General features: G+C 43.2%; 1 protein-coding gene across 1 annotated transcript in view; it reads left to right on the plus strand.

The window, feature by feature from the left end:
- FSD2 (fibronectin type III and SPRY domain containing 2) overlaps window positions 1-24,469 on the plus strand; it is a 77,796-nt gene that overhangs the window by 25,015 nt on the left and 28,312 nt on the right. The window contains exons 7-10 of the mRNA XM_044283261.1: window positions 997-1,152; window positions 5,282-5,416; window positions 7,059-7,212; window positions 22,628-22,761. Coding sequence (XP_044139196.1) covers window positions 997-1,152; window positions 5,282-5,416; window positions 7,059-7,212; window positions 22,628-22,761 — 579 coding nt within the window. The remainder of the gene's footprint in view (window positions 1-996; window positions 1,153-5,281; window positions 5,417-7,058; window positions 7,213-22,627; window positions 22,762-24,469) is intronic.

The following is a 24,469-nucleotide window of genomic DNA, read 5'->3' on the forward strand; positions in this document are numbered from 1 at the left end:
GGAAAGGTATTCAGAATTTACATTCCCTCCTATCACATCTATATAGCAGCCAATATGGACACGTATGGAAATAAACATTGCCTTCTGCAGCCACATTGTAACAGAAATGTTACCATCGTACTATTTTATTATGGAGTGTTTGGACTATTTGGAGTAGTGTTCCTATAAGGTTGGATGGCTGCCTAGCAAAACACTGTTATAGAGCCTAACAGGATTAGCTTCTACAGTATATTATCAACTCTCCACCTGCAAAATTGTCCCCAGCATTTTATAGGGGGAGAGAAGACCGAGGGTGCCAGTCAATAGAGCAGAAGGACAAATACCTGTATCGGTTCCTCTATAGCAGGATGCTCAACCTGCGGCCCTCCAGCTGTTGTAAAACTACAACTCTCACCATGCCCTGAAGTAGGCTGATAGCTGTAGGCCTTGTTGGAAAGTCAGATTTTGACCCATAAGGAGCTACTTTCAATAGGTGGCACTGGTGAGATGGTTCTCTTTCACATAAAGGTGGATTAACATGGGCAGATTATCGGGGACCACCATTCCTGTGAACAGCGATCTGCTGCCCAGAAACAATGCAGCTGTGTGAGAACGAGCGATTGCAATAGCAATCCCTCATACTGTGGAGGGGATCACTGCTTCCCCTCCACTGAACAAGCAGCCAATTGTCTGACAATCTGCTGCTGCTTGCTGCACGTAAATGCACCTTAACTGTATAGATTTCTGTTTGCCAAGCTTGCACTGGTTAATAATAAGGTACTCTGGAGGGGATGTAAGGATGATATCCATTGTATAGGAAAGGCTATGTTGTAATGAATGATTCCCTTGCCTGGTTGCTATGAGAACTAGCCAGGGAATTATATACATTGTTAGGTAGAGGAATTTAAATATTTAAGGATTATGTAGCATTTTTTCACTGTTTCTATACAAGGCAATCATAAAAGTCAAAAACTATACAACGACTGAATAAGCATTCAATAGTCTATCATATTTCAGTTCCCTCAGCTCCTGTGATCAACCCTCAGACACCCAATTCTGCCACAGCGACATCTCTCCGTGTGTGCTGGAGCCTGTTCTCTGATGACACAGTGGAACATTACCACCTCTACTATAAACCAGTATCTGATGTTACTCCAGGGGAAAATCGAGAAGGTAAGATAAGATGCTATAAAACTATATTCAGAGATGCAATAAGTAAGGACTGGACCGCTTTCATAGAAATATAAACACATATATGTATATACACACAAAAACACATCAATGCATTATAGGTACAACACATAAAAACACATGCACACACCTAGGTGCAACTATGGCAGGCTGGTTGCCTTAAATGTATTATCCCATCTGGGACATTTATGGAGTATCACTAGGATATGCCATAAATGTCAAATTGGTGCATGTCCCACCTCAAGGACCTGCTCCTATCTCCAGAACGAGGCTCTCAAAGTGAACAAAGGGCAAGCATCTCATGAACAGCGTCCTCTCCATTCACAGTTATGGCATGTACGAAAATATCCTCCCTTCGCTTTGGGTCACTTTCTGCAGATACAACAGTGGGATCTGCACCTATCTGACATTTATGGCATATTCTAGTGATAGCAATAGCCATGTGCCAGAGGATTAATTTGAATCTCTTGAGCCTCAATGCAAAATCTGTAGTACTGGTCTTCTTATATTCGGCAGAAGGACTTTTGTTGCCCCACAGGCTCCAAGGCTTAGGTTACATAGTTACATAGTTAATACGGTTGAAAAAAGACATAAGTCCATCAAGTTCAAACAAGGGATAGGTGGGGACACAAATCCCAGAAGGAAGTGAGACGCAGATTTCTACACGTTTTCATAAGCATTAATGCCATTTACTTTTAAGAATTCGTCTAAACCCTTTTTGAAACTGTCCACTGTTCCTGCTGTGACCACGTCCTGAGGAAGACTATTCCACAGATTTACAGTTCTTACAGTAAAGAAGATTTGACACTTCTGGAGACTGAACTTTTTCTTCTCCAGTTGGAGGCAGTGCCCCTTGTCTTTTGAGGGCATTTTACATGGAACAGTTTTTCACCGTATTTTTTGTATGGCCCATTTATATATTTGAATAGGATAATCATGTCCCCCCCTTAGACGTCTCTTCTCAAGACTAAATAAATTCAATTATTTTAATCTTTTTTCATAACTAAGACCCTCCATGCCCCTTATCAGTTTAGTCGCTCTCCTCTGTACTTTTTCCAGCTGCAGAGCGTCCTTTCTATGGACTGGTGCCCAGAACTGAACTGCATATTCCAGATGAGGCCGCACCAACGCTTTGTAAAGTGGTAATATTACATCCCTGCCCCGCGAGTCCATGCCTCATTTAAAGGGGTTGACCGGGATAGGGGACATTGTTGTATGTGTACAACAGCCCCCTAAATATTACATTCATGCCTGTTCTTCTTTAACAGACATTTCTGATGCCCCTTTTGCAATTCACAAATCTCAGCCGGAAGTGCCGTTTTTCTAAGAGTCAGTGACGTACCGGGTCCCTTCCTGCAGGGCGAAGCCTCTTCTTCCGCTTCGCAAGGAGCCCGGTGATGTCACCATCAGCCAAAGTAATTATTCAGAGTGCATGGATGGGCAGTAGCTAGGCGGCAACAAACCACGCTAAGCTACGCCCCTCTGGTCCAGTGATGTCAGAGTTTAGGGGCGTAATTAAGGGGGAGGAATATGTGTGGTAGGAGGCGGCATATGAATCGTGGGGGCGGATGCACAAAGGAGCAGATGGACACCAGAAACCATGCGATGCTGCTCTGCCTTGGGACCCAGAAGGCAGTGCGGCAGGAAGTTACCGCACACATAAACATAGATGTCAACAATCAGTGGGGGACTGTCGGAGCACTGCTGATGTCGAAAAATACATAAAAACATCTAGGGGGACCTTGAAACTATTAATAGTGAGTAAACTGTTTTGTAAAAATATTTTGGATCCCGGACAACCCCTTTAATGCATGACAATATCCTGGTGGCCTTAGAAGCAGCTGATTGACATTGTATGCTGTAATTTAATCTACCATCTACAAGGACACCCAAATCCTTCTCTATAAGTGACTCTACCAGTGCTACATCACCTAGGACATATGAAGCACAGAGATTATTACTACCAAGATGCATAACTTTACATTTATCCACATAGAACCTCATTTGCCAAGTTGATGCCCAATCACTCAGAGTGTACAGGTCAGCTTGTAGTTTGTGGATATCTTCCATAGACCGCACAGTTCTACACAGTTAAGTGTCATCTGCAAAAATAGAAATGGTGCTATTAATACCGTCCTCAATATCATTACTAAATAAATTAAATAATAAAGGGCCCAGCACTGAACCTTGGGGTACACCACTTATAATCTGGGACCATTCTGAATAGGAATCATTGACCACGACTCTCTGGACACGGTCCTTCAGCCAGTTTTCAATCCAATTACAAACTATACTTTCCAAGCCTATAGGTCTATAATTACCTGTGAAGGACCTAGATCCTTTTTTGAATATGGGCACCACATTTGCCTTCCGCCAGTCACTTGGCACTGTACCAGTACCTAGAAAATCTTTAAAAATTATAAACAGGGGCACAGCAATGACTTAACTGAGCTCTTTAAGAAATCTTTGGTGTGATCCATCTGGACCCGAAGTGTTTTTCACATTTACCTTAGTTAACTTATCTTGGACCATATCTACACTTAGCCAATTGAGTATATTACTGGATGCAACTGCAACCTCTGTAGTTCCATACCGTAGTCTTTAGAACGATCCACTCTGCTGTCAGCTTCAGGATGTCACCTGTGAGAAGTGAAGAGGGGCCTGTGGTATCTCCGGCTACTGCTCCATAGGTTTTACCACTGACCACATTATATATTAATGAAATGTATAGGATACTATATAGTGTTTGAGTAAGTGTGCTATTTGAATGCAGTATTAATTGTGCAATTTTTTTTATTTGCTAGCTTATTAGAGCTAGGCATGTATACCTGAGTTAGTCTGTCAATGATTGCCAAAAGATCTGTAATTACCTTATAACAGCTTTCATTAATGTCCTCTGTTCCTTTCCACTGCTCCCTTAAAAGACCGTTGCTAGGGTTTGTCTGTCTTCCTTTTAGTATAAACAGAAGACAGAGGGGCGGTCCTTCACACTGCATGGCTGCATTAGGCTTCAGAGTGAGGAGGCGTGTCTCTCAGTAATCCAATCTGATTGGCTGGCAGGGAGTTGCTGGCTACAGCAAGTGTGTATGGGAAGTGAGGGAAAGCAGTTTTGGCCTCAGAGAACTGGCAGAGGAGCCATCTTGAGAAGGGCCTCATATTGTAAATGTTTAAACAGCCGAAACTAAGGGAAAGACTCAAGGAAAACAGTGGTATGTGAAGAAACTAAAGATTGCTTTATGCATAATGCTGCTGCAGCACTAACATATGCTAAAATTTATTTTTTTATGAAAACATGACAGTTACCCTTTAATTACTTATTGCTTGCATTTTGTGCTACCCTTAAATCATTTATTCTGTTTTGCTCATTTTTTATGTACAGTATAAAAATGTAATAAAATTTCCTTAGAGAACTATCTGAAAATTCTGACTTTATAATCCTGTCCTATGTTATCATGTCACTGATAGTAAACCACATTATATTATTATGGGATGGTCAACATGGGTAGATTATAATTAGCTTTATCTTCATCGACAACTTTAAACTTTGAAAAAAATAATCATTATTTCCATACATTACCAGCCCGATAACACAGTATTAAGTTCCATTGAAACGACTGTATTTTTGGTCCGCATCTGATCCACATTTAGTTTTGCGGATCAAATGCAGAACCATTCATTTTAATGGGGCCACAAAAGATGAGGACAGCACACAGTGTGCTGTCCACATCCGCACATCCGTTCCGTTGCCCCTCAAAAGAGAGAGAACGTGTCCTATTCTTGTCTGTTTTGTGGACAAGAATAGGCATTTCTAACATAGGGTGGAATGTATGGGACCGCATAATGCAAGACGCACACGGCCTCTATTCGTGTTTTGCAGATCCACAATTTTCGGAGCACAAAATGGATACAGTTGTGTGAAAGGACCCTTGCTGGTTTACAATGACAGAACCTGTCACACTGGTAGTTAGTTGTGTTAAATTGTATGCTGGCAAAATCACAAATCAGTATCTATAACCCACAGAGCCTGAATGGCCAGCCCAGGATCAAGACAAGGTAGCGAAGCCCATACTGTTCTTTATGATCATAATTATACTCCAATCTTGCTTCACAGAATTCATGATAAGAGCCAAGGAAACCTACTGCACAGTAACCAACCTGCTGCCAAACACACAGTATGAACTCTGGGTTATTGCAATAAATGCCTCGGGTGAGAGCCCTGCAAGTGAAAGTGCCGTGTACGTGACAGGTAATTACATACGTGTATTAGAGGCGCACATAAACTGGATAGCAATATTCATTACTGACTGCGCTGCTCGACACTACTAAGAAATCTGTATTGTGCTGTATCCACAGGAATACGGTACTCTGGAAATGTCTATATTACACAAAGTTTTCTTGCTCTCAGTATAAAATATTATACATCAGCACTGTCCTTTCCTGTTTAGTGTTAAAGGGGTTGTCCGGGTTCAGAGCCGAACCTGGACATCACTCCATTTTCACCCCAGCAGCCCCCCTGACAAGAGCAGGGCAAAGGCATTTTTTGGAATTCCGGTGACATACCGGGGCTCTCCACCGGGCTGCCAGGAACCCCGGTGACGTCACCGACACTGATGGGCGGGATTTAGCACTGCCCTAGCCAGTTAAACGGCTAGGGCAGTGCTAAATCCCGCCCATCAGAGCCGGTGACGTCACCGAACACACTGCTGGGCGGAAGTTTCCGCCCGGCAGTGTGTTATTGAAAACAAAAGAGCCCGTGCCCTGCGCGATTTAGCGCAGGGCAAGCGAGCACATCAGAGCATGAGATGCTCCGATACTAGCCTCAGGGGGGCTGCCTGGGTGAAATTAAGGGTATGTCCAGGTTCAGCTCTGAACCCGGACAACCCCTTTAAAGGGGAATTTCCATACTGATTTCTGATGGTTGTAATTTTATGTGATAATCGTTCAGATTCCCTGAATTTAATTTTTTTTTTTTTAAAGAAGTATTCCAGCCACAAACACATATCCCCTATAGATTACATAAGTGATAAATGTACTGCTGGGTCCTTCAGTCATTGCCAGAACAGGGGATTCAGTTCTCCTGCCTCAACTAATCATAGTAAGAAGAACCACTATTCAAACTCATTGGGAGCAATGGATATGCTGAGCACTTGGGGGTTTTCCTAACTAACATAGTTTGTATGGAGCAGCTGTTCCTTTTAAACTCCTCTGCAGGCATGTGAAGGATAAAAGGGTCCTAGAACTGTCATGATGGGTGGACGCAGTGGTCAGAGCTTCACTGATTCAACATTTAGCGCCTATCCATTGTGTGGAATGCTCCTTGAAAGGGCATCTGTCAGCAGATGTGTCCCTGGCTGACCTGTTAGCCTCTAGGAGCAACGGGGAAACATGGGACCAACACAGATGCCTTCAGCTGCCAGGTGCACATGTAACAGGTCAGACAGTGTCATAGGTACAAATCTGCTGACAGATGTCCTTTAGGGGCTTTGGTTGCTAGGTGGCATCTGCACTTTGAGGTATCATCTACAAGCCAAAAGGTGTCTAACTGCCCATGATGGATTTTTATACTCCTGGTGTTGATGTAATCTCAACAATAGACTAATGATGTTCTCAGACTTTCTCCAAGTTAGAAGGCCATATAGGTCCCTGCTTCATTATTTTTTTGGGTAACTGGATATATTACTTTTTTGGGGGGCGGTGTTGGGGGGGTGGAAGTCTGAGATCAGTATGTTATTAATATTACAAAGATGGAACCTTTATCCTTAAGATAATATTTCATGAGCTGGATTGTAAAGTAAAAAGACCCAACAAGAACATATAACTGTTATACTATATAGCTATTACTGAGGATATATTTCAGAAGTGTTAATAATGTATTTTTATGTTTGTAGCCCCAGCCCCTCCTATCGTTAAAACCAGGGAATGTCTGAGCTGTGAGAATGCAGCTTTAATCTGCTGGGAATCCAGGAACATTAACCCTGTTGAATCTTACACAGTGGAGATATTCAAAGTGACAACAGAGACGCAAGATAATTTGGTCACTGAGTAAGTGTGGTATTCTCCCTGCACCCGAGTCATGTTATCCATTATACACTGCTAACTGCTTGTCTTGCCCGGGGATGTCCACTGCGTTCCACAGAGTCCCTAAACATCCCTAAGGATCTTTAAAATGCAATTTCTGAATAAAATTCAGCAGACTAACACACATGCATAAGAATTTGTTGACCCTTAAAGGAAATATGTCATCAGAACATAGCCTATTGTTTAAATCACATTTTTATGTTTAACATATTTTTTAAGAATTTTTGGTGATGTTATTTTTAATTTTCCTTGTCAATATCTATATTTTTTTTTTAAAAAACATAAAATCCTGCAGTTTTCTCACTGGCCACTAGGAATAATAATAGACACCATTTCTTGGTCTGTACAGATCACTTTACTACAGTTACCTGCTTATCTATACAAACAGGAGAGGTCATTATAGTCAGGATTAGGATGACAGATAACACAGGTCATAGAGCATGTCTAGAAAGCTTTCCCATAGAAGTCAATGAGGTCCCCTACCGACCATTGTGTCTTTGGACCATGGGGCTGCCGTAAAGCTATTTTTAATGCTTTCTAAATGCAGTTAAGAACAGCTCAGGCAAGATGGCCAGACCCATAATAATGTTCAGGAAACAATAAAAAAAAATCTGAAATAAGAAAATAAAAAGAAATTAGAAAAAAAAAAAAAAGGATGTCTTTCTATCTGGTTTTCACTAGCAGATAACATTTCTGGTGACACATTTAAGAATTTTTTTATATTTCTGCATTAATTTGACCTAAAACTACATAAGTTCTAAAAGTAGATACAAATATCCAAATCAAACACATGAGTAAACAGTATTAGACTTGGTCATTATATATTGAGGAAAATGATCTAATATCACATATCTGAAAGTGGCAAAAGTATGTGAACCTTTATTTTCAGTATCTGGTGTGACCCTCTTGTGCAGCAAGAACTGCAACTAAATGTTTGCAGTCATTATTAATTAGTTGTGGACATTGGCTTGGAAGAATTTTAGCTCATTCATCAGTGCAAAATAGCTTTAATTCTGCTTTTAGATTTTCTTGGCTTCTTTTCTATGTTGCACTTCTCTCTGTAATCAGACTTATCTTTGGCCAAGAAACTTTACTCCTGGCTCCTGAGGCTTTAGGCTTCTGCACCCATGGCCAACAGAGCTTAAGGTGCTCTGGCTTGCATGGGTATGTCCAGCAGAGATGTTCCCCTGCACACTCTTCCCATAGCAGGGGATAAACTAGACTGGAACTAACTGGTCGCCACCTTCCTGCAGGAAGTAGGACTAGCCCACTTTTCTCTAGAGGGAGGTTAGAATGGAATGGTAAGTTCCATTCTATCTAAAATAGCTCTGCTGTGTTTGCTGCCACCTGCTGGTGAACCAGGCACATTACATGGACAGTTACATAACAAAATAGGGACGCATATTGTGAAGGACCTGGACAAAATACATAGATGGCATTGGTGTTAGCCCAATAAAGACAGTAGCAAGGTGCAGAAGTGGTAACACCACTCTGGGGTGTTACATTCCCCCTTACTTAAAACTAAGCCGCCCTATGCTTGTGCTTAGGGTGTGCTCTAAGGGTACCAAAGGAAAGTTAAAGTGCTGCATAAGAACATACATAGAATGACGGCTACCACTAGGTTCCTGGCCATACTAGGTATCAGAAACGGCTACCACTAGGTTCCTGCCCATATGAGTAGGGTGTCTATTTACAGTTTTCCCTTCTTGGTAATAACTAGAGAACCAAAAAGACTGCACTAAGCGCTCAAATACTCCACAACATGGGCAAAGTCCTATTTAGAGTGTGGGGGTGTCATGTACTGTAATCCCTCCACGATACCATGAGACACCCGCAAATAGAAGGGTGGCTTCATCCTGTATTCCCTTCTAAACACCAAGGTCTATATAAAGCTTTATGACTAAACAGGTAGCTAAACATATTTTCTTAAGGCTACACACTAAGCTTTAGGACACACCAAACTAGGAGGAGGAGACAGTTCACTCTCAAATCTTCATGAGGGTTAATCCCTCTAAATATACATTAGCAGCGGATTACCCTTGACAGTGTTAGATCTGCTTGTGACTTACCACTTGGTTCCCCCTTATGTAGCAACAATACACTACAATGCCTAGTGTCATGTGACGGGGGTCCAAAGCAGACCTCCGGGATGTCAGGGAACCGGTTTACAGGTAAACAGGTCAAGGATACAGACGTACGCATAGGCACACTACCCGGAATAGCGGGTAGAGACCCACTGCGCAACTGACTGGCAATACTCTGGAGGGGCGTAACTAAGAAACACCTGGTTTTCACTAGAGCCTCAGATGGTGAGGATAGGCTTGGGCCAGAGGTAGTTGCCAGGGGCTACTCCAGAGCAAACCCAGAGTCAGTGGCAGGTGGTCCAGACAGACCAGGAGGTACCTGGAATAGCTACCGGCAGGAAGCAAAACATACAAGACATGACACAAGGCAAGGTAAAAAGCATGGTCAAGGCATAGCAAGGTACAGGATAAACATAGAAACATAGAATGTGTCGGCAGATAAGAACCATTTGGCCCATCTAGTCTGCCCAATATACTGAATACTATGGATAGCCCCTGGCCCTATCTTATATAAAGGATGGCCTTATGCCTATCCCATGCATGCTTAAACTCCTTCACTGTATTTGCAGCTACCACTTCTGCAGGAAGGCTATTCCATGCATCCACAACTCTCTCAGTAAAGTAATACTTCCTGATATTACTTTTAAACCTTTGCCCCTCCAATTTAAAATTATGTCCTCTTGTAGCAGATTTTCTTCTTTTAAATATTTTCTTCTCTTTTACCTTGTTGATTCCCTTTATGTATTTAAAAGTTTCTACCATATCCCCTCTGTATCATCTTTCTTCCAAGATATACATGTTAAGGTCCTTTAATCTTTTCTAGTAAGTTTTATCCCGCAATCCATGTACTAGTTTAGTAGCTCTTCTCTGAACTCTCTCCAAAGTATCAATATCCTCCTAGAGATATGGTCTCCAGTACTGCGCACAATACTCCAAATGAGGTCTCACTAGTGCTCTGTAGAGCGGCATGAGCACCTCCCTCTTTCTACTGGTAATGCCTCTTCCTATACACCCAAGCATTCTGCTAGCATTTCCTGCTGCTCTATGACATTGTCTGCCTACCTTTAAGTCTTCTGAAATATTGACCCCTAAATCCCTTTCCTCAGATACTGAGGTTAGGACTGTATCACTGATTTTATATTCTGCTCTTGGGTTTATTCTGCTCTTGGGTTTATATTCTGCTCTTGGGTTTTTACGCCCCGGGTGCATTATCTCGCACTTATCAACATTAAATTTTAGTTGCCAGATTTTTGACCATTCCTTTAGTTTTCCTAAATCATTTTCCATTTGGTGTATCCCTCCAGGAACATCAACCCTGTTGCAAAAAGACACACCTTACCATTGAGGTCTTATGCCATTTCGCTGATAAAGATATTAAACAATATGGGTCCCAGAACAGGTCCTTAAGGTACCCCACTGGCAACAAGACCATGGTCTGAATATACTCCATTGACTACAACCCTCTGTTGTCTGTCCCTCAGCCACTGCCTAATCCATTCAACAATATGGGAGTCCAAGCACAAAGACTGCAATTTATAGATAAGCCTTCTATGTGGGACAGTATCAAAAGCCTTACTAAAGTCTAGATAAGCGATGTCTATTGCACCTCCGCCATCTATTATTAAAGGATAAGGATGAGGCATGGCATGGAATAAAACAAGAACAAGGCATAGCGAAATACAGAACATGAATGAGGTATGGCATGAAATAAGACATGGACAAGACAGAGACAGAAAATAGGCATTACCCTCCAGGGAACACAGAAACAAGGCAAGGAAAAGAACAAGACATGGACAAGGCAAGGCATAGAACAAGACATGGACAAGGCAAGGCATAGATCAAAATATGACATAAACACTATACAGGACATGGAACCCGGAGGACAGACACTTGATGCAAAACCAGCCGACACCACGCAGAAGGGTAGATGGAAAAATCCCAGGAACAGAAGTGAGGTGCTAACCTAGCAGCAAAGCATGGCATGGTACAGGACCAGACCAGGGCATGGCATAGTACAGAACAGCCTGAATTAACAGAACTGGCCACACTGCATATAGACAGACCAAGACTCCCCCCCCAGAACCACAGCTCACAGGACAACATAGCTGGGTAACGAGGCACCTGGAAAGCCACACCCAGGCACAGCAGACAGGGGAGTTAACCCCATCAGAACTGGAACTCAGAACAGCAGGATACTGAACCGGGCGTTGCCCCCCTTAATCGGCACCACAGACAAACAGAAGCATCACGGGGAAAGAACCTTCCTGTGACACCGCAGAGATGGAGAGAGTCACCATACACAGGCGGTTCACAACAGACCCCGCAGCCAGCATGCAGCCACTAGCAACCGGCCTACACAGGATTTCGTCCTGCAGCCAGTATGCAAGGGCGCATGCAGCCAGCCTACACAGAAAAGGTCACCGTGAACAGCTAACATAAGAACCATTTAGTATTGACGTCCTCAGAGGCAGTCCATATAAGCATTAGAGTAAGGTACTAGCTATCTGACTAACAGCATTATTTTACCAAAGTATATTAAAAAGTGCATGAGGTCACATTGTTATACCCGTAAAAAGAGTCCATACAATAGGCGAAAGTGCTTGAACGTTGCTAAAATTCCAAAAGGTTAGTGCAAAAATACAGTGCAAATATATAATGCAATCAAATTCACATTAGAGTCTTTTCCCTAAGTGCTTATGGATCAAGTGCACCAAACTGGAACAAATAGTGCAAAAGTCATTTCTAATCCACATGTGGTAACAAAGTCATTATTTGTAATCCACATGGTGTATGATATTAAATAGCAGCAAATCTTAATGAGAACCCCTTTTTGCAAAGGGGGCTCCCAATTAACCTGAGAAGAGGGAAAAAAGGAGATTGGCACTTCTAGGCGCAACTTGGAAGTGTTTTCCGCAGATGGGGGAGTCCTTACAAGCATGTCCATCCAGATGAGGGCCAAACAAGGGCAACAAAAATAAAAAATGGGCCAACAAGTCCTCACCCTTCAGGAACAGTTCATGTCGTGGCTTCCATTAGTCCATGATTTTCTCTTTTCCAGGATGCAGATCTGTTGCTTAACAGGAACGGAACCTCCTGCCGGGGGAAGGTGAACTTAGGATCTCCAGCTGCAAGAGCTGCAGTAAGAAAACCTCCAGGGGTGGTGATGGGGCCCGAGAAGCTCTCACTGCAGTAGACGCCATTTTCAAGGGCAGCTGGTAATTAACCACCGTTGGGTTGTAAGAGAAAGCGGTGGTTGTCAGATAACTGAGCTAGAAAGTTGGTGGTGGTGGTAAACCCGGGATTAATGGCTTCGGCTGGGGCTGGGGCTTATCTTGAATCTTGGAGGCAGCGCACGTGGCCTGTGGCTGCTGGATCCTTCTGCCAGCTCTCAGCGACTGACATAGGGACAAGGGGCTTGGACAGCAAGGTGACCCTGGTGACAAACGGCCCTTTGAGAGAACTCATGGTGGTATATTCAACGTAGTCCCACACGTAGAGGTAATGGCGGTCTTGAGGCAGATAGGGGAGCTTTACTGACCTGTGGCCCACAAACAGCTCCTCGCTGTCCTCGATGGTGCCACGGTGCCTCTCTAGATGCGGATCCCCTGGCCGTGGGTGGTCCAGGACGTGGATCACTCAGTCCTCAATGCTTTTTTGTAATCCCACATCGTCTGGGCGTGGGCTGTCACCTCTGGTGGAACCATAGGGTTCAGCTGGGAAAAAGAACTGCTCTTCCTGGGTGGACTCTGGTGCTCTTGCTGGGTTCCGCTGCATTTGGGAGAGTCTCACTTTTTCCAGGGGCGGCTTTCACTTCCGGTCCACCGCCTCACACCATCTCCCCCCGCTGCTCCTGTCGCTCCGCAATAAACGTAGTAAAGTCATTTTTAGGGGGTTCTTTGACAATTCTGTAGGCCTTGTAGTATAAAGACACAAAGGTAAATCCTGTTCGTGACGCCAAAAACTGCAACGGGAGCCTCCCCCCAGAGCCCTCTTATAACGCGTCCCAGGTGTAGGAAGAATGCTGAGTGGTGTCCAGACCTTAAGATTAAGTTTAACAGCAGCTTTACTTGAATAAACTTTGTCTTGGTTCCAGCAGGCTTTAGCATTAAACTGGCAGGCAAACTCAACTCTGCTATATCTTTCTCTCACTCTGCTGTACTGACACACTGACTTGATAACTTGGCTTCTTTTCTGTGCTGCACTTCTCTATGTAAATCGGACTTATCTTCGGCCAAGGAACTTTACTCCTGGCTCCTGAGGCTTTAGGCTTCTGCCTCCATGGCCAGCAGAGCTAAAGGTGCTCTGGCTGGCATGGGCATTTCCAGCCGAGACATGCCCCTGCACACCCTTCCCCTAGCAGGGGGGTAAACTAGACTGGAACTAACTGCAGGAAGTAGCACTAGACCACTTCTCTCATGAGGGGAGTTAGAATGGAATGGTAAGTTCTATTCTATATAAGATAGCTTTGCCATGTTTTCTGCCACCTGCTGGCACTGACTGGTGGTACTGAGACTGCAGCTGTGGCTGAGACTGTTGACTGCAGCTAATGGCTGAGATGGCTGGCACTGTGACTGGTGGCTGAAACTGAATGGTGGCTGAGACTGCGGGCACTGTGACTGGTGGCTCAGATGGCTGGCACTGACTGCCGGCACTGACTGGTGGTGCTGAGACTGTGGCTGTGGTTGAGACTGTTGACTGGGGCTAATTGCTGAGACTGCTGGCACTGTAACTGGTGGCTGTTGCCGGTGGCACTGACTGATGGCTGAGACAGCTGACACTGACTGGTGGCTGAGACGACTTGCGCTGACTGGTGGCTGAGAATGCGGGCACTGTGACTGGTGTCTGAGACGGCTAGCACTGACTGGTGGCTGAGACGACTGGCACTGACTGGTGGCTGAGATTGCGGGCACTGTGACTGGTGGCTGAGACAGCTGGCACTGACTGGTGGTGCTGAGACCGCGGCTGTGCCTGAGATTGTTGACTGCGACTAATTGCTGAGACGGCTGGCACTGTGACTGGTGGCTGTGGTTGGTGGCACTGACTGATGGCTGAGATGGCTGGCACTGACTGATGGCTAAGACGACTGACACTGACTGGTGGCTGAGACTGCGGGCACTGTGACTGGTGGCTGAGACTGCGGGCACTGACTGGTGGTGCTGAGACTGCTGGCATTGTGACTGGTGGCAATCACTGATGGCTGGCACTGACTGGTGGTGCTGAGACCACTGGCAGCAACTGGTGGCTAATACTGCTGGCAGCAGCAGCTGCTGAATCTGTATCTGTGTCTGACAGGACTGTAATGGCAGCGCTTGTGGGAGGTCCGGGTGGCTTTGTGGTGCGCTGCGATTCTATTGGCCGGCGCCCCGCACATGTGTATCTAACTCGGTGCATCTAAATCGGCGCATCGCGCATGCGCATTTAACTTCGGCACACACGCACGGACACATCGCAGGCACAGAGGGATTTTATTATATAGGATATACAGTACAGACCAAAAGTTTTGACACACCTTCTCATTCAAAGAGTTTTCTTTATTTTCATGACTATGAAAATTGTAGATTCACACTGAAGGCATAAAAACTATGAATTAACACATGTGGAATTATATACATAACAAAAAAGTGTGAAACAACTGAAAATATGTCATATTCTAGGTTCTTCAAAGTAGCCACCTTTTGCTTTGATTACTGCTTTGCACACTCTTGGCATTCTCTTGATGAGCTTCAAGAGGTAGTCACCTGAAATGGTCTTCCAACAGTCTTGAAGGAGTTCCCAGAGATGCTTAGCACTTGTTGGCCCTTTTGCCTTCACTCTGCGGTCCAGCTCACCCCAAACCATCTCGATTGGGTTCAGGTCCGGTGACTGTGGAGGCTAGGTCATCTGGCGCAGCACCCCATCACTCTCCTCCATGGTCAAATAGCTCTTACACAGCCTGGAGGTGTGTGTTGGGGTCATTGTCCTGTTGAAAAATAAATGATGGTCCAACTAAACGCAAACCGGATAGAATAGCATGCCGCTGCAAGATGCTGTGGTAGCCATGCTGGTTCAGTATGCCTTCAATTTTGAATAAATCCCCAACAGTGTCACCAGCAAAGCACCCCCACACATCACACCTCCTCCTCCATGCTTCACGGTGGGAACCAGGCATGTAGAGTGTATCCGTTCACCTTTTCTGCGTCGCACAAAGACACGGTGGTTTGAACCAAAGATCTCAAATTTGGACTCATCAGACCAAAGCACAGATTTCCACTGGTCTAATGTCCATTCCTTGTGTTCTTCAGCCCAAACAAGTCTCTTCTGCTTGTTGCCTGTCCTTAGCAGTTGTTTCCTAGCAGATATTCTACCATGAAGGCAGGGGCGTAGCTAGAAATGACTGGGCCCCATAGCAAAAAAATTTATGGGCCCCCCTCCCGGATCTCCCACCCCTTCCAGAGCTCCCACCCAAACACCCCTCCAGTACCTCCCACCCCAGCATCCCCACACTCCTCCAAGACCTCCCACCCCCACACCCATCCTAAATATCCCACCGCCAGTCCCCAGATATAATGGTCCAGACATCAAGTGTCCTGCTCCCCCCACAATTTAATTTAATGATCCTGCGGTTCCCCCCTCAATAAATTGGTCTAGACCTCCAGGGTCCTGCTTCCCCCTAAATATAATGGTCCAGACCTCCAGGGTCCTGCTCCTCCTCCTACCAAGATATAATGGTCCAGTGTCGTATTCCCCCCTATATAATGGTCCAGACCATACCTCCAGGTCCTGCTCCCCCCTTCTCCTTAAATGTACTGGTCCAGACCTCCAGGGTCCTGCTCCCCCCTCCTCCCTAGATATAATGGTCGAGGACTCCAGTGTAAATTTTACCAGTCCCAGAGTCAGCCAGCCCTCACCTCACAGCCACTTGAGCGTCTGCGCGCCCACACTCCAGCAGTGCTGCCAGGCCCAGCAGCACGCAGCTTCGCTGTACGCTCCGCCTCTTCCACTTCCGGCCAGTAGGACTGCCGCCCAGACTGGGAGCGGGACCACTCCCTCTCCTCACTGCAGGTACGCCTCTCTGCCTCCAGCCGCCCCCTATCGCACTGCCCACAGCCTACAGGCCCTGCAGATAGCGCCTTCTCTGTCTGACCTGGAGGGGCCTGCGACCCCTGTAGCTATACCACATGAATTAAAAAAATTATAATAATCCTCAGCAGGCAGCCTGGGCCCCCAGTGGTGTAGGGCCCCATAGCCATTGCTATGGCTGCTATGGTGATCCCTACGCCCATGCATGAAGGCCTGATTCACACAGTCTCCTCTTTTTTTTTTATTTAAATCTTTTTATTTCCATTTCGTACAATAAATACTTCCGTAACACAACATTATCCCAACAATACATATGAAAAAGTTATTAACAAATGGTGGTTACTGTTCATCTTTCATTTCTATTCTTTTTCTTTCTTTCACCCCATTCCCAACCACCTCCCGACACCCACCCTCCCATTACCCCCCGCGTGGAGAGAAAAAAAAAAAAAAAAAAAAAAAAACTAAAGTACCCAATTTTTCCAGACCTGGTCGAGATTTGAAAACTTTTTAGTATAATTCTTCATCCCACGTTCTTCTTTAATTAACTTGTCTATTGTTTTCCTCCACTGTTCCACCGTCGGTGGATCTGCCTTTATCCATTTCCTAAGTATCAGGATTCTAGCCTGAAATAATACTTTATTTAAGACCAATCGTATATTTTTATTTAATTTCAAGTGTTCAGTTGCCCCTAAAATACAAATTACTGGGTCATTTGGTACTCGGACCTTCAGTAACAAAAACACAGTTTCCATAATTTCTGTCCAGTATCTATGAAGCTTGGGACACCTCCAAAAACAGTGTATCAAATCAGCTCTCTCTTCCCGACATTTTAAACATTTATCTGTTGGTCTCACCCCCATTCTTTTTAACATCCATGGAGACCGATGCAGTCTGTGTATTATAAAAAATTGTGAGATCTTATGCGAACCCCTATCCGAAATTGTCGCGTAATTTCTAAGGGCATCGCTCCATTTTTCCTCCGTGAAGGAAACCAAGTCTTTCTGCCATTTCTTCGCGGCAAGCATTATAGTTGTTTTTCTTTTTTCCTCCATCAAGATCTTATATCTCCTTGCAGTTATTCCACCTCCTTCCCCTGCTGCAATAAACTTATCTAATGTATCTGATGTTTCCCTTCGGTATCTATCCCCCTGTACCGCTATCCGCAATGCATTCCTAAGCTGGAAATATTTATACAGGTCCCTATGGGGGATCCCAAATTCCGACACCATTATATTAAAGTCCTTCAGCTTATCTCCCGCAAAAATCTGTTCTAGGTATTTCACTCCTTTTTTTTCCCAATCTATATAATCCCTTATTGTTTCCATTTCCTTTAAATTAAGATTTTTCCATATCGGTGTATATTTCAAAAACCCTTTAATCTCCAATAGTTTCTTAATTTCCCCCCATACATATTCTAACAGGTTGAATATCCTATTACTAGTATTTTTTTTCCCAAAAAAACCTGACTCCAACACCTCTAAGTGATTGAATTTTTCTTTCCATCCCCATCTATTTATTTCTTGTCTACCCACCTGACTATCTAAGCTATCCTTTATATTCCCGTATTGTGTTATTAAATAGTAGAAAAATAGATTAGGGAGCGCTAATCCTCCTTCTTTCACTGGGAGCTGAAGGACTTCCTTCTTTATCCGAGGGATCGCACCCTTCCACATAAAATCCCCCATTAATCTATCAAATAGTTTAAAAATATTTTGTGATATTCTTACTGGGGCATTTTGCAATACATAAAGTATCTTTGGGAGGAAGACCATTTTTATTAAATTTACCCTACCCTGCATTGACAGTGGTAATCTTTTCCATATGTGTATTTTAGTTCTTAGTTCTTTTATTAAAGGGAGAATATTAAATTTTTCATATTCTTCTATGTTCCCAGAGATTTGTATACCGAGATATTTAAAATTTTCGTGCCTTTTTAAAACATGCACCCGTGTGTCTCCCTGTAGTTGCCCCTCTCCTAACAATAACATGTGTGATTTACCCCAATTAATATTTAAACCGGAGTAGAACCCAAACTTATCTATTATCTCTACTATTTTATTAAACTGTTCCCCAGTGTTTTGCAAAAAAAGTAAAATATCATCTGCATACATCAACAATTTTTCTTCTCCACCCACATATGTAAAACTTTTAATCTCCCTGTCATTCCTTATTATATTTGCCAGGGGTTCAATTGCAATTGCAAATAGCAATGGGGAGAGAGGGCATCCCTGCCTTGTACCGCGTGATAGGGCAAACGAAGGGGATAGGCTCCCATCCACAACCACTCTAGCCCTGGGGTTACGATAAATTAGCTGAATCCACCCTATAAATCCTTCCCCTATGCCAAATCTCCTTAATACTGCCCATAGATACTCCCATTCGATACAATCAAACGCCTTTTGGGCATCCAATGAGAGTATCGCTTTTTCCCCTGCATCTGATCTATTAGCTTCAATATTAAGGAATAGTCTTCTTATATTGGAGTATATTGTTCTACCCGGTATAAAACCTGTTTGATCTTTATTTATTATTTCTTTAATAACCTTAGAGAGCCTGTCTGCTAGAACTTTTGCCAAAATTTTTGCATCTGTATTCAAGAGGGATATAGGCCTATATGAGCCAGGGTCTGTTTGTTCCTTCCCCTTTTTTAGAATTAATGTAATAATTGCTTCCTTCATAGAGCTCGGTAGATCACTTAATTTTCGGGCCTCATCCAATGTTATTTTTAATTCTGGAACTAATACCTGTGCAAAGGTTTTATATATTTCAAAGGGCAATCCATCTCCACCTGGTGCTTTCTCGGATTTAACCTTGCCCAGAGCTGAATTTATATCTGCCACAGTTATTTCTTTTTCCAGAAATTCTTTTTGAGCCTCAGAAATCCTATTAACAGTGTTCTAGAGATATGTCTGCTGCTAGAACTCTGTGTGGTATTGACCTGGTCTCTACCTGCGACTTCTGAGGCTGGTGACTCGGATGAACTTATCCTCCGCAGCAGAGGTGACTCTTGGTCCTCCTTTCCTGGGGCGGTCCGCATGTGAGCCAGTTTCAAAAACCGCTTGATGGTTTTTGTGACTGCACTATTAAGTGTGACTGCAATTTTCCGGACTGACTGACCTTCATTTCTTAAAGTAATAATGGCCACTCGTTTTTCTTTTCTTAGCTGCTTTTTTTTTGCCATAATACAAATTCAGTAGGACTATCAGCTGTGTATCCACCTGACTTCTCCACAACGCAACTGATGGTCCCAACCCCATTTATAAGGCAAGAAATCCCACTTATTAAACCTGACAGGGCACACCTCTGAAGTGAAAACCATTTCAGGTGACTACCTCTTGAAGCTAATCAAGAGAATGCCAAGAGTGTGCAAAGCAGTAATCAAAGCAAAAGGTGGCTACTTTGAAGAACCTAGAATATGACATATTTTCAGTTGTTTCACACTTTTTTGTTATGTATATAATTCCACACGTGTTAATTCATAGTTTTGATGCCTTCAGTGTGAATCTACAATTTGTATAGTCATGAAAATAAAGAAAACTCTTTGAATGAGAAGGTGTGTCTAAACTTTTGGTCTGTACTGTATATATATATATATATATATATATATATACACACTCACCTAAATAATTATTAGGAACACCTGTTCTATTTCTCATTAATGCGATGATCTAGTCAACCAATCACATGGCAGTTGCTTCAATGCATGTAGGGTTGTGGTCCTGGTCAAGACAATCTCCTGAACTCCAAACTGAATGTCAGAATGGGAAAGAAAGGTGGGCTACTACAGCAGAAGACCCCACCGGGTACCACTCATCTCCACTACAAATAGGAAAAAGAGGCTACAATTTGCATGAGCTCACCAAAATTGGACTGTTGAAGATTGGAAAAATGTTGCCTGGTCTGATGAGTCTCGATTTCTGTTGAGACTTTCAAATGGTAGAGTCCGAATTTGGCGTAAACAGAATGAGAACATGTATCCATCATGCCTTGTTACCACTGTGCAGGCCGGTGGTGGTGGTGGTGTAATGGTGTGGGGGATGTTTTCTGGGCACACTTTAGGCCTCTTAGTGCCAATTGGCCATCGTTTAAATGCCACGGGCTACCTGAGCATTGTTTCTGACCATGTCCATCCCTTCATGACCACCATGTACCCATCCTCTGATGGCTACTTCCAGCAGGATAATGCACCATGTCACAAAGCTCAAATCATTTCAAATTGGTTTCTTGAACATGACAATGAGTTCACTGTACTAAAATGGCCCCCACAGTCACCAGATCTCAACCCAATAGAGCATCTTTGGGATGTGGTGGAACGGGAGCTTCGTGCCCTGGATGTGCATCCCTTAAATCTCCATCAACTGCAAGATGCTATCCTATCAATATGGGCCAACATTTCTAAAGAATGCTATCAGCACCTTGTTGAATCAATGCCGCGTAGAATTAAAGGCAGTTCTGAAGGCAAAAGGGGGTCCAACACCGTATTAGTATGGTGTTCCTAATAATTCTTTAGGTGAGTGTATATATAGTTATTTCTTTTAAAATGCCTTTAATTATTTAAAAATATTTCAACATTTTGAAATGAAAGGAGAGATAAATAAAAATAAAAAGGTCAGAAACAAGAGAGAAAAAAATATAGGTCCTAGGAGACTACAGTCATATGTCATATACAAATTTCCAGGCCAGTTGGAGTACTTTTGATTCAGGTAGAATCAATTCATGCCCGAAACAAATTGGTCGACCAATTCAGCTGAATCGAGCCTGGATTGAATTTTAAGTGATTAACTCATCTCTAGACCCTTTCCACGAGGGTTTACAATCTGCAAGGACCAGGAAGGAGGCAGTAGATAAAGGTGGAAGCTGCTCATCTGGCTTTGCAGTGACAGCAGGGTTATTACAAGTTGTTGGTCGCTAATGAAAGCGAGTTACAGTTCTAATATAATAATGGATCAGGTGTACAATACTTGGGCAAAAAACTCTTGTAAAAACCCAAAACATTTTCAAAGTCAGTCTACATTGCTGTAATTTGCTCCAAATTGATCAAATGTCACATGTAAATGACTGCAGGTGAGGTCTGAATAGAAACGGCTATGAGAAGGCATAAAAGTGCTTCCTCCACTGTCCTATAATAAGGCTTTCAGAGGCTACTTTTGGGTAGTTTAAGTTTACCTCTTGGTGAGAGATCATTGACTTCTAGACATGCTTCTATGACGCAGTGAAAGACATTTTGCCCGGTTTGCACCATTGGACTGAGAGAAGCAGGTTGGTTGTTTCAATGAATTGCCTGCCATCTAGGTCATTGTGATTTAGTTAAGTATCTTGCCATTGACAGCTAGCCACCGTCACCTTCATTTGCAGTGGTTTGGTGAGTGAGAAACCTGGACTGCTACGGACTGGAAACGTATTCTCGACTAATCCAGGTTCTGTTTGGGATACGAGGACAGTCAGGTTTGAGCATGGAGGCATAATGGTGAGCGCTTCAATTCTGCCTTTGCTGTGGAGTGACACACTGTTGCAACTGTTGGTGTGATGATCTAGGGAGCAATCAAATATGACAGTCAGTCACCCTAGTAGTGATACAAGGGACACTAACAGCTCAGCGATATGTGCAGGGCATCCTACAGCCACATATGTTGCCTTTCATGGCAGGGCTTTCAAATGACATTTTTCAGATGATTCTCTCCCACCCACAACCTGGGATTACCAGGAAAGTCTCCTCCAGATATCAACACTTCCTTGGCCCACCCATTCACCAGATTTATCACCAATCAAGCATTTATGGGACCAGCTGGAAAGCCAGCTTTGGCAACCTACCAGTGTACAGGATCTACAGGCCCATGCCTAACTGTATCTCATCTTGTATCCAGGCTAGAGGTGGCCCAACAGGGTACTAGAGCCTCCTTTTAGAGCCTGTACACTTCCCCATAAACATATCCTTTCACTCTAATACTCTGATCACTTACATATCTCATCATTACATTCACAAATGCAGGGTGTTGGACCCTCTTCCAAGCTGATATTGATGGCCTATCCTAAAGATAGGCCATAAATATCAAAATCCTGAACAACCCATTTAATGCACACAGACGACCACCACCACAAGAAAAATAAAATCATGCAAAGAGTGGTATACATGATGTCCTTCTCTAGAACAATTTTATGGTTTTATATTCTGTAAAAATACTTATTATGCTGCTAATTGAATGTGTCTTACTCATAATTCACAATTTCTTTTACAGGTCTATAGTTGGGATTCCCATCTGTGAATCTCTTATTCAGCTGAAGCCTAGTGAGACATATCACATCAGCGTCAGAGCTGTGAATGTGGGTGGCCCAAGCGAGAGCAGCAAATCCGTTTCCATTCACACTACAGGTAGTATCACAACACCATGAATGGTGTGGATTCTGCTATTACTATTCCTGCTAAGCACGTCACATATCATATATGAAGACTGATTAAAAATTATTTCAAATCTGTTGTTTTTATATATTTTCCTTGAACAATGAATATACCTAGGTTATAATATCTGGTACATAAACTAGGTGGCTACGCTCTACATGGGCCCTAAATACCCAGCCAAAAGCATAACTAATTGCTTCCATATGGATACTATAAGGATACATAGAAAAGATGTCATAATCCTATTGGTTGATTTGTGAAGGGGTAACTCTCAGGGTTTTTCTAATGAAGGAAACTTCTGGCAGTGGGTCAGAAGAAGGTGATTCAACTACCACCAGGAATAATGTTGTTACATTTCCTAACCCTTACAGATAATTTTAAGATTTGGAGCATTACACACAAAAAGGTTAGATCCCTTGTTTAGGGTTCATATACATTTTTTACCATGACACATATTATATAAAAGAAATATACGTAGAATAAAAAACTATTATTTTATACCCAAGGAATATGTTGATTTGAGCCATAGGATGTGTAAAGTGTTTTTCAGTTTCATCATAATTAGGCTCGGCTCGGATGCAGACCCAAACAACGGCTGTGTGCATGAGGCCTAATAGAAAACAGTTCCAACCCTATTGCTTTCATTGTGCCATCAGTTTGCATCCTGTTCTATGCACTGCACTGGGGCCAAAGCCAGAAGTGGATCCAGTAGGAAGGAAAATTATAAGTCCTCCCTTTATAGTTTCTTTTTCTTTTGAATCTACTTCTGCTTTGGCTCAACAAATTGTGTCAAAAACTGCATTGCCGTTTCTCCAAAAATGCTGTCTGAAGAAAGCCTAGGTGAGGTCCAGATGGAAACATGGAAAGTTTTTGAAATAGACCACAAATGGATGGAGTCTTTGAGTCATGCAAGAAAATTGGACAAAGTTAAACTATGGTCCATGGCAGAAACATTGGCAAATGCAATTATAGCCATTATATTTTATGGGTCAGTGTTCAGTCCAACAACTGTCCATTGTAAATTTGGACTGCACCCAGGTAGAAGGCAGCCTAAGGTCACTGGTGTAAAGGAAAACTGGCTTAGTTTCCCATAGAAACCAATCAGATTCCACCTGTCATTTTTCAGAGCTCCTAAGCCAGTTTTCCTTTATAGCAGTTCTAATAATCCCCCCCCCCACTGACTGTGTGAAAGTGCCCTAAGCACTTTTGCATTTTTGATGAGTTTTTGCATTTTAGTTGCTTTTTTGCTGAAAAAATCACAGCTGTAGATGTTAGCTGAAAGTCTATGGGAACACACAAGTATTTTTTTTGCTAGTGGTGTTTATAGTGTCTATAGCGTTTTACTTTTTTCTTCTTCTTCTTTTTTTTATTTATTTATTTTTTAAAATCACCAAAACAGATTTGCGTGTGTAGGGGCTCTCAGGGTGCACAATTACCACATTTTGAGTTGGTAAAATCAGGGGGATATAAGCCCCGCCCTGGGAAAGCCCCAGACACTGCCATAAACAACAATTTGTAGGCTGGTTTGTGTTATCCCTGCCCATTTTCGTCCCGGGACAGTGCAAATTTGACGGAACTGTCTCTGAAAATCAGGGACATTCCCGGCATATTTGGGACAGTTGACAGCGATTAGGGTGGTTTCCTACTATGGAGGAAATATACAGTTGCAAGAATAAGTATG

This window comes from Bufo gargarizans, chromosome 2, assembly GCF_014858855.1.
Source record: "Bufo gargarizans isolate SCDJY-AF-19 chromosome 2, ASM1485885v1, whole genome shotgun sequence".
NCBI classification, from domain to species: domain Eukaryota; kingdom Metazoa; phylum Chordata; class Amphibia; order Anura; family Bufonidae; genus Bufo; species Bufo gargarizans.